The sequence below is a fragment of the Manis javanica genome, chromosome 7, assembly GCF_040802235.1.
Source record: "Manis javanica isolate MJ-LG chromosome 7, MJ_LKY, whole genome shotgun sequence".
Taxonomy (NCBI): Eukaryota; Metazoa; Chordata; class Mammalia; order Pholidota; family Manidae; genus Manis; species Manis javanica.
Window position 1 is genome coordinate 73,464,406 of NC_133162.1, and position 12,311 is coordinate 73,476,716.

The 12,311-nt window shown below is 36.5% G+C and overlaps 1 protein-coding gene across 1 annotated transcript; it reads left to right on the plus strand.

Moving 5' to 3' along the window:
• The first annotated feature begins 313 nt into the window (after nucleotides 1-313).
• Nucleotides 314-1,353, plus strand: ZNF485 (zinc finger protein 485). The gene is given in 2 exon segments (XM_017668976.3): nucleotides 314-464; nucleotides 467-1,353. Coding segments are annotated over 2 exon segments (1,038 nt in total).
• Nucleotides 1,354-12,311: the final 10,958 nt, after the last annotated feature.

The window sequence follows — 12,311 nt, forward strand, 5'->3', positions numbered from 1 at the left end:
TTTTTTGAGGGAGGAAGGGGAGCATTTCCTATGTTATCTTCCTTGCCAACTGATTAGTTGCTTCTTGGACTCTTTAAGTACAGTATTTATAATTTCCTTCCATTTCTTTAGAGTTACTTCTCCCATCTTGAGTCTTGTCATCACTTCTTAGCAAGAATTGTAAGTGGGATGACTTAATTTTACATAAGCCTTAGTTGTATAGAATAGAAATTATCCTTATCCTTGTGCAACTTTCATTTTTGGTATTTCCACATAGAGAACATATGAATTAAAAAATTTCCTTTCAGTTCAGGAATACTGGATTGAAACAAAGATGTCAGCCCTAAAGTAAAACATTTCTCAAGGATCTGATTTGGGAACACAAACAAAAAGTGTCATGATGGAGAGAGGACTGCACTGGGAGGGCAGAAGTTCCACAGAGAAGATGCAGAATAAATGTGAGGAATGTGGGAAAGTCTTCAAATATAGTCCTCCTTTATTAGCCACCAGAAAAATCATGCTGGTGAGAAACCCCATAAATGTACAGAATGTGGGATAACCTTTATGAGCAGCTCATCCCTTTTAAATCACCATAAAATTCACATAGGCAAGCAACCTTACAGATGTATTGAATGCGGGAAGTTCCTTAAGAAGCACTCAACAGTTCTTAATCATCAGAAAATTCATTCTAGAGATAAACCTCATAAATGCAATGAATGTGGAAAAGCTTTCAGAAAGAACTCTATCCTTTTAAGTCATCAGAGAACTCATACTGGTCAGGAACCCTACAGATGTAATGACTATGGGAAAGCCTTTGCTCAGAATGCAGCCCTTACTCGTCATGAAAGAATACATAATGAAGAGAAGCCTTTTAAATGTAATGAATGTGGGAAAGCTTTCAGGGATAACTCAACTGTGTTGGAACATCAGAAAATCCACACTGGTGAGAAACCATATTGGTGTAATGAACGTGGAAAAGCCTTTAGGAAGAGTTCAACTCTTATTAGTCATCAAAGAATGCATACAGGAGAGAAACCGTATCAGTCTAGTAAGTGTGGAGAGTCTTTTAGATATAGCTCATCTTTTGCTGTACATCAGAAAACTCATAGTGGAAATAAACCCTATCAGTGTAATGATTGTGGGGAAGCCTTTATGAAGAGCTCAACCCATATTGGACATCAGATAACCCATAGTGGAGAAAAACCGTATCACTGTGAAAAATGTGGGAAATCCTTCAGGCAAAGCTCTGGCCTTATTGAACATGAGAGAATCCATACTGGAGAAGAATGTAATGAATGTGGGAAGGCTTTTCCTCAGAGCTCGGTCCTCAAACAACATAAGAAAATTCATAACAGAAAGAGCACCCAGATGTAGTGTGGTAAATCATGCAGAAGTAATTTATTACTTTTGACCATCAAAGAGGAGAAATTCAATAAATTACACATTTAACAAAAATATCCTCTGCATCTCTATCCTGGAGACCTTCTCACTTGTGAGGATGTTCATCATAACATGGTTGGGACTAGTGAAATATTTTAAGAACCTAAATATTTACCAATATGTAAATAGTTATTATAGAATACTATGTAGCAAGGGAGAGGAATGAGGTAGAGCTCTATATACAGCAATGGACATATCCCCCTGAAATCTTGTTAAGTTAAAAAAAGCAAGTTGCAGAAAATCTATATATTGTGGTCTTACTTATATTTTTAAAAACGAAGGTGTTTTTGTTTGTACATACAAGTTAAAAAAGATCTGAAAAAATAAAGGCCTAAACAATATATCTTTGGAAAGAATATGGTATTGGTATGATGAAGTGAAATTTTGACTTTTGCTGTGTTTTGAAATATCTAATAAAGCATACAAGCATCTATCTTCTGTAATTTAACAGTTATCTTTTTTAAAACATACATATTCCTATGTCAGTTTCAAGTATAGAACACAGTGGTTCAGCAGTTACCTATATTATTAAATCCTTACCTCCACTAGTACAGCTACTATCTGTCAACATAGGAAGATGTTGCAGAATCATTGGGTATATTCTCATTGTTGTCTTTCTAAATTAGAAATATCAGAAGCCATAAAAATAAGAGAAATCACATACATAAAAACAAATGTTTGTATGACTAGAGGCTTCATAATGTTAAAATACAAGGGGCCAGACTTAGAGAAAATATTACCACCATCATGTATAAGAAAAAATACTGAGAATATCTAATAAAGAGTTCTTAACAATACACAAGAAAGATATAAAAATCCCAGTGGGAAAATGGCCTGAGATATGAATATACAGTTTTCAGTAAAATGATATACAAATGGTCAAATTTAAAAAAAGGGATGATCAGCTTTAGAGAAATGTGAACTAAAATGATCATATTTTCTTGATCTATTTGGCAAAAATTAATAATATAAAAATATTTGGTGCTCTTTGAGGGTGCAAGAAAATAAGCATACTTATATATTGTGAAATAAATTGTGAATTAACAGTGTGGTGGTGAGAAACACAATTTTACTATACCAATTTTTGAAAGGCTGCTACTCTGACAACATTTCTACTTATCAAAACTTATTAAAGAATTAAAATGATCTTTAGAGTAATATTGTAATGAAAGTTTGGAGTCACCATAAATATCTATCACGAGGGCAGTGGTTAAGATACATGCATGTCATTTAACATTTAGCATTTACAAAGCAGTCGTTTAATCATTTAATTTTTTAATAAACTGAGAAAAATAACTAAGACTTTACTAAGTGGGGGAAAAAAGCCAAATCATATAATATGCCCCTTTTGTAAAGTTTATGATAAAGCTGATTCTTTTGCAATAAAAATATATCACTGGCAGTTGAAAATATAAAAGCACAGTTATAGAGGAATGTTATAGAATAGGAAAAAAGAACTAAGCATTCAACTCAAGAAACTAGAAAAAGGAAAGAATTCAAGAGAAACAGTTGGGCACATGCACTGTTAGTGAAAACTTGTTAAGTTTCTTTGGACAGCAGTTTGTCAACATGAGTGTAAATTGACTAAATGTATGTCCCCATTGACCCAGAAAAGCGACTCTCAAACTAAAGAGATAATTAGACTAGCTTACAGGCATTGTGTTGCTTAGCATAGGATTCTTTGTAATAATGTCCTGGGAAGAGGAGACAAACACCTAAATAGGGAAATGTTTAAGTAGTTCTACTTTCAAAGGGTGGTAAATAAACCACCCCAAACTTAATTACCATTTTCTTATGCTCATAAATTTGTGTGTCAAGAATTCAGAAAGAGTATAGCAGGAACAACTTTCTAACTGTGATATTTAGGTTTCAGCTGGGAAAACTCAAGGTTGGAATGAACAGTTTTGAATAGTGGAATCATTTGAAGCTGCCATAGTTTCAAAAGCTATTGAGAGGTTGAAAAGAGGCTAGTCTGAATTGAGATGTGCTGTGTGTTAAATATACATTGGATTTTGAAGAATTAGTATGACAAAAACCATGTCAACTTTAAGAATATTGATTACATGTCAAAATATCTGATTTATTTGGTTAAATTAAATATATTAAAATTATATAAATTGATTTTAATGTGGCTACTAGAAAATTTGAAGTTACATATGTGACCTACATTTTGGGTTCACGTTACATATCTATTGGTTAATGCTGATCTGAAGGCTCTCATGAATGTGGCTGATGCTATGGTACACTAAAAAAGGTCAATTTTACTGTAAGACAATTTAAAAATTATTTTAAAAGAGATGTTGGTGGATTATGGGGAAAAGGAGGAGGCAAGGCAGAAACCTCCTCCCCAAAATACATAAGACACAAAAAAAGAGCAAATAAAACTAAACCTGAAAATGAAGACTGCAGAACTGACTACCTACATCTGGGGAAGAAGAGAAGACCTCACAGAAAAGGGTAAAGTGGCAAAGCCAAGATCTGGTGGGACCCAATTTCTACCCCAACCCCAGCCTACAGGTGGGAGGGAGGAAGAGGAGTGGAGTAGGGAGGGAGTAGGAACCCAGGATCACTGAACACCTGGCCCAGGATATCTGCTCTGGGAACACAGGCCCATATTACATAATACTCTGGTGATTAGTGGGGTTAGACAACAGAGGTAGAACACTCAGGGTGGCTGAGATTCTAGCTGCTTGTGGAGACTAGGCATGCTCTCCTGGCCCTCCTGAGACAAAAGGAAAGCAGGCAGATTGAAGGACTTCCCAACAGTGGGAGGGGACCCAGAGAGGCAAGAGTTACACAGAGTTTGATGCTCAGGAGAAAGGACAGGTGGATGATACCTCCCTTGCCCACCCTCAGCCCAACAGGTTGGGAACTTGGGGAGCCTATAAACTCCATACTCCTCTCTGGCAATGCAGCCCCAAGGCTCCTCCTTCTGATGTGCAGCCTATAGATGGCCCACTTGTCCTGGCAAGGGCATCAGACTTTCCTGCTGGGTACACAGGGAGAGACAGGTTTCTCAGCTCTGTTTCAGCCTAGCTAGGGAGCAGCCTGCAGGATCCTGCCCCAGGAGCTCCTTCCTTTGGGCAGGCACTGGTCTCACCTGCCTACAGCCCCTACCATTGCTGCAGGACAGGTGGAGGATGGCCACATTCACAGTAACTCCTGCAGTGCAGCATCAAGGCTTTTTCCTGCACATGTGACCAGCTGCTGGCCCACTTGGCCTTACAATGGTGTCAGACTTTGCTGCCAGGTATGCAGAGGGAGACCCTCCCAGCTTTCTTGGTCCTGTTTGGGGCCAGTTGGGGAGCTGCCTGCAGGAGCCAGCCCTGGGATTTCCTTCCTCCCTGAGAGTGCTGGATTCCATGCAATGAGCCTGGACATACACACACACATCAACCTGCACACCCCATTAACCCTGCAGCCCTTGCCACTGCTGTAACCCAGGTAGAGGGTGGCTCTACCCAAAGCAACTCCAGCAGAGACTTTTGGGCTGATCACAAAGGCATGGCTGAAGCAAACAGCGCACTACAAGTCAGAAAGGCACCCAGCCCACTGCACGCTAACAGCTGGAGCTCCTGCACTGGACAGTAAAGTGACTTGAGCTTTTGGGCACTAGAGGGCACCTCCTTCATAAAGCTATTACTCCATAGGAAACACTGAAAAAAGGAGGCAGAGCAATATGTTACAAATAAACTACAAGGCAAAATAACAGAAAGAGGACTGAATGAAACTGAAATCACTAATCTTGATAAAGACTTCAAAGTAAAAGTCACAAACATTCTCATGGATCTATAGAAAAATATTCAATATCTCAGAGAGGACTTCAACAAAAAAGACCAGCAAAAGAGGCAGTCAGAGCTGAAGAATACAGTCCCTAAAATGAAACATAAAATGGAGGGATTTAATAGATGTTCACAGGTTGAAGAAGTTGTAAATGATTTGGAAATTAGGGAGCAAGAAAACAAGCTGAAGAACAGAAAAAAGGATCTCTAGGAATGAAAGAATAATAAGAGTGCTGTGTGGCTAGTCCAAATTGAACAATATTTGCATAATGGGGATACAACAAGGAGAAGAGGAATACAAAGGAATAGAAAATCTCTTTGAGGAAATATTTGCTGAAAAATTCCCTAATCTGGGAAAGGAAGTAGACACTCAGGTAATGGAAGCACAGAGAGCCCCTAACAAAAGGAACCCCAGAAGGACAACACCAAGACATATAATAACTAAAATGGCAGTGATCAAGGGCAAGGAAAGAATATTGAAAGCAGCCAGAAGGAGAAAAAATATTACTTATAAAGGAAACCCCACAGAAACTACAGGCCAGAAGGGATTGGCATGATATACTTCATGTACTGAAACAGAAGGACTCCAGCCAAGTATACTATACCAAGCAAGATTATCATTTAAGTTTGAAACAGGGTTTAAAGAATTTTCAGATGAAAGTTGAAGGAGTTCACCATCACTAAGCCAGCCCTACATGATTTGTTAAAGGAACTGTTGTAATGGAAATATTCCTAAGGCTAAATAGCTTTCACTAGTGAAAAAAACCCTCAGTAAAGGTAGTAGGCCAATTGATTACCAAGCAAGTTCAAAATTAAATCAACTACTCACAAAATCAGTCAATGGATACACAAATGTGCAGAATATGACACCTAATAAAGTGTGGGGAAGAAGAATGGGGGGAAAAAAGTAGCTCTAGATTGTTTCTGGAATAGAATAATCAGCAATTTAAGGTAGACTTTTATGTAGTAATGAAGCTATCCTTGAACCTTTGGTAACCACAAATCTAAAGCCTACAATAGATATGGACATAACACACACACACGAAAGAAAGAAAGAGAAAAATCTAATCACAACACTAATGAAATCCATCAAAAATAAGAGTATAGTAGAGGAAAAAAGAACAGGAGATATGAAAACATCCAGAAAACAATTAATAAAATGGCAGTAAGTACATATCTATTAATAATTGCCTTAATGTAAATGGACTGGATACACCAATCAAAAGACAGAGTGGCAGAATGGATAAAAAACAAGACCCATCTGTATGCTGCTTACAACAGACTAATTTCAGACCAAAGATATACAGAGTCTAAAAGTGAAGGGATGAAAAGATAGTTCATGCAAATAATAGGGTGAAAAAAGCAGGAGTAGCAGTACTTATATCAAGTATATTTCAAAAGAGAAAGTAACAAGAGACAAAGAAGGACATTGCATAAGGATAAAGGGGTCAGTCCAATAAGAGGATATAACCATTATAAATATATATGCACCCAATATAGGAGCACCCAAACAAAACAAAAACAAAAACAAATGCCAACATAATTAAAGGGGGAAATAGACTACAGCATATTCATTTTAGGAGACTTTAACACACCACACACATCAATACATCAACCAGACAGAAAATAAGGAAACAGAGGCACTGAACAATGCATTAGATAAGATGGACTTAACAGATATCTACAGAACATTTCACCCAAAAGCAGCAGTATACCCATTCTTCTCAAGTGAACATGAAATGTTTTCCAGAATAGATCACATACTAAGCCACAAAAAGAGCCCCAATAAGTTAAAAAAGATTGAAATTGTATCAAGGAGCCTCTTAGACCACAATGGCATAAAATTAGAAATAAATTATATAAAGAAAAACAAAAAGTCTTACAAATACATGGAGGCTAAACAACATCTAAATAATCAATGGATCAATGACCAAATTAAAATAGAAATCAAGCAATATATGGAGACAAAGGAAAACAAAACCACAACAGCCCCAAATCTGTGGGATGCTGCAAAGGTTCTAAGAGGAAAGTAAATAGCAATATAGACTTACCTCAAGAAACGAGAACAAACAAACAGTCTAAACTCACAATTAAAGAAATGAGAAAAAAAAGAACAAATGAAGCTCAAAGTCAGTAGAAGGAGGGGCATAATAAACATCAGAGCAGAAAATAAATAAATAGAAGGGAATAAAACAATAGAATCATTGAAACCAGGAGCTGGTTCTATGAGAAAATAAACAAAATAGATAAACCCCTAGCCAGACTTATCAAGAAAAAAAGTGTACACATATACACAGAATCAGAAATGGAAAAGGAATAATCACAACATACACCACAGAAATACAAAGAATTATTAGAGAATACAATGAAAAATTATATGCCAATAAATTGGACAACCTAGAAGAAATGGACAACTTTCTAGAAAAATACAACTTTCCAAGACTGACCCAGGAAGAAACAGAAAATCTAAACAGACCAATTACCAGCAATGAAATTGAATCAGTAATCAAAAAACTACCCAAGAACAAAACTCCCAGGCCAGATGGATTCACTGCTGAATTTTATCATTTAGAGAAGACATAATACCCATTCTCCTTAAAGTTTTCCAAAAAATAGAAGAGGAGGGAATACTTCCAAACTCATTCTATGAGGTCAGCATCACTCTAATACCAAAACCAGACAAAGACACCACAAAAAAGAGAATTACAGACTAATATCCCTGATGAACATAAATGCAAAAATTCTCAACAAAATATTAGCAAAGCAAATTAAAAAATACATCAAAAAGATCATCCGTCATGAGCAAATGGTGTTATTCCAGGGATGCGAGAAAGGTACAATATTTTAAATCAATCAATATCATATCTCACATCAACAAAAAGGACAAAAATCACATGATCATCTCAATAGATGTTGAAAAAGCATTTGACAAAATTGAGCATCCATTCATGATAAAAACTCTCAACAAAATGGGCATAGTGGGCAAGTACCTCAATATAATAAAGGCCATATATGACAAACCCACAGCTAACATTATACTTAATAGTGCAAGCTGAAAGCTTTTCCTTAAGATCGGGAACAAGACAAGGATGCCCACTCTCCCCACTTTTATTCAACATAGTACTGGAGGTCCTAGCCATGGTAATCAGACAACACAAAGTAATAAAAGGCATCTGGACTGGTAAGGAATAAGTTATAAAGTATCACTGTTTGCAGAGATCATGATATTGTACATAAAAAACCCCAAAGAATCCACTCCAATATTACTGGAATAACAATTCCGCAAAGTTGCAGGATACAAAATTAATACACAGAAATCTGTTGCATTTCTATATACTAATGATGAAATAGCAGAAATAGAAATCAGGAAGACAATTCCATTTACAACTGGATCAAGAAGAATAAAATACCTAGGAGTAAAGCAAAGCAAGGAGGTGAAAGACCCATACCCTGAAAACAATAAGACACTCATGAGAGAAATTAAAGAAGACACCAATAAATGGAAATATATCCGATGCTAATGCATGGGAGAATTAATATTGTCAAAATGGCCATCCTAAAGCAATCTACAGATTCAATGCAATCCCTATCAAAATACTGACAGAGTTCTTCAATGAACAATAGTTCTAAAATTCATGTGGAACCACAAAGACCCAGAATAGCCAAAGCTATCCTGAGAAGGAAGAATAAAGCTGGGGGGATTACTTTCCCCAAATTCAAGCTCTACTACAAAGCCACAGTAATCAAAACAGTTTGGTACTGGCACAAGAACAGACTCATAGATCAATGGAATAGAATAGAGTCCAGATACAAACTCACACATTTATGGCCAATTAATATACAATGAAGGAGCCATGGATATACAATGGGGGAAATGACAGCCTCTTCAACAACGTGTTGGCAAAACTGGACAGCTCCATGTAAGAAAATATAATTGGATTAGTGTTTAACTCCATATACAAAAGTAAACTTGAAATGGATCAAAGACCTGAATGTAAGTCATGAAACCATAAAACACTTAGAGACAACATAGGCAAAAATCTCTTGAATATAAACATGAGCAACTTTTTCCTGAACACATCTCTTCGGGCAAGGAAAACAAAAGCAAAAGTGAACAAATAGGACTACATCTAAGCTTCTATACAGCAAAGAACAATCATCAGCAGAACAAAAAGGCATCCTACAGTATAGGAGAATATATTTGTAAATGACATATCTGATAAGTTGTTAACATCCAAAATATATAAAGATCTCGCACACCTCAACACCCAAAAAGCAATTGAAAAATGGGCAGAGGATATGAACAGACACTTCTCCAAAGATGAAATTCAGATGGCTAACAGGCACATGAAAAGATGCTCCACATCACTAATCATCAGGGAAATGCAAATTAAAACCACAATAAGGTATCACCTCACACCAGTTATGATGGCCAACATCCAAAAGACATGGAATAACAAATGCTGGCAAGGATGGGGAGAAAGGGGAACCTTCCTACACTGTTGGTAGGAATGTAAATTAGTTCAACCATTGTGGAAAGCAGTATGGAGGTTCCTCAAAAAACTAAAAATAGAAATACCATTTGACCCAGGAATTCAACTCCTAGGAATTTACCTGAAGAAAACAAGATCCCAGATTCAAAAATACATATGTACCCCTATGTTTATTGCAGCACTATTTATAATAACCAAGAAATGGAAGCAACCTAAGTGTCCATCAATAGGTGAATGAATAAAGATGATGTTCATATACGCAATGGAATATTATGCAGCCATAAGAAGAAAACAAATCCTACCATTTGCAGCAACATGGATGGAGCCAGAGGGTGTTATGCTCAGTGAAATAAGCCAGGTGGAGAAAGACAAGCACCAAATGATTTCACTCATCTGTGGAGAGTACAACAACAAAGGAAAAACTGAACAAAGAAGCAGCAGACACACAGACTCCAAGAATGGACTAGCAGTTACTAAAGGGAAAGGGGGTAGGCAGAGTGGGTGGGGAGGGAGGGAGAAGGGGATTAAGAGGCATTATGACTAGTACAAATAATGTAGATGGGACAGAGGGAAAGGCAGTATAGCACAGAGAATAGAAGCAGTGACTCTATAGCAACTTACTATGCTGCTGGACAGTGACTGTAATGGGTTATGGTGTTGGGGAGGACCTTAATAATATGGGCGAATGTAGTAACCACAATGTTGCTCATGTGAAACCTTCATAAGAATGTTTATCAATGACACCTTAATAAAAAAATTATAAAAAATCAAGAAGAGCTCATGCCCATCATTCTTAAAGTTTTCTGAATAGAAGCAGGGAGAATACTTCCAAAATCATTCTATGAGGCCAGCATCACTCTAATACCAAAACAAGACAGACACCAAAAAAAAAAAAAAGAGAAAATTACAGACCGATATCCCTGATGAACATATATGCAAAAATCCTCAATCAAGTATTAGCAAACTAAATTAAAAAATACACCAAGAAGTTCATCCATCATGACCAAATGGGATTTATTCCAGGGATGCACAAATGGTACAATATTTGTACATCAGTATCATATCTCACATCAACAAAAAGGGCAAAAATCACATGATCATCTCAATAGATGCTGAAAAAGCATTTGACAAAATTCAACATCTATTTATGATAAAAACTCTTAACAAAATGGGTATAGAGATTATGTGCCTCAATATAACAAAGGCCATATATGACAAATCCACAGCCAGTATCATACTTAATAGCAAAAAGCTGAAAGCTTTCCTATAAGATTGGGAAGAAGACAAGGATGCCCACTCTTACCACTTTTATTCAACATAGTACTGGAGGTCCTAGCCATGGCAGTCAGTCAATACAAAGAGATAAAAGGCATCCAGACTGGTAAGGAAGAAGTTAAACTGTCTGCATTTGCAGATGACATGATATCATACAAAGAAAACCCCAATGACTCCACCAAAAAACTATTAGAACTAATAACTGAATTCAGCAAAGTTGCAGTATACAAAATGAATATGTAGAAATCTGTGGCATTCTTATATCATAACAAATTAGCATAAAGAGAAATCAGTAAAGCAACTCCATTTACAATTGCATCAAAAAGAATAAAGTACCTAGGAATAAACCTAACCAAGGAGGTGAAAGACTTTTACTGTGAAAACTCTAAGACCCTCATGAGAGAAATTAAAGAAGACACCAATAAATGGAAATCTATCTCATGTTCATGGATGGGAAGAATTAATATTGTTTAAATGGCCATCATGCCCAAAGCAATTTACAGATTCAATGCAATCCCTATCAAAATACTAACAGCATTCTTCAATGAACTAAAAAAAAATCTTTTTAAAATTCCTGTGGAAACACAATAGTTCTCTGAATAGCCTAAGCAATTCTGAGAATGAAGAACAAAGCTGGGGGGATTGTACTCTCCAACTTCAAGCTCTACTACAAAGTCACGATCATCAAAACAATTTGGTACTGGCACAATAACAGACCCATAGATCAACGGAACAGAATATAGAGCCCAGATATAAACCCATGCATCTATGGTCAATTAATATACAAAAAAGGAGCCATGAATATAGAATGGGAAAAAAACAGCCTCTTCAAAACCTGGTGTTGGGAAAACTGGATAATTACATATAAGAAAATGAAACTGGATTACTGTCTAACTCTATATACAAAAATAAACTTGAAATGGATCAAAGAGCTGAATGTAAGTCATGAAACCATAAAGCTCTTAGAAGAAAACCTAGACAAAAGTCTCTTGAATATAATAAACATGAGCAACTTTTTCCTGGATACATCTTGACAAGGGAAACAAAATAAAAAATGAACAAGTGGGACTACATCAAACTAAAAACTTCTGTAAAGCAAAGGACACCATCAGCAGAACAAAAAGGCACCCTAGAGTATGAGAGAATATATTCATAAGTCATTTATCCAAAAAGGGTTTTACATCCAAAATGATAAAGAAGTCATATGGCTCAACTCCCCAAAAACAAATAACCCAATTTAAAAATGGGCAAAGGACGTGAGCAGACTTTCTCCAAAGAAATGCCAAGAGGCATATGAAAACATGCTCCACACTGCTAATCATCAGGGAAATGCAAATTAAAA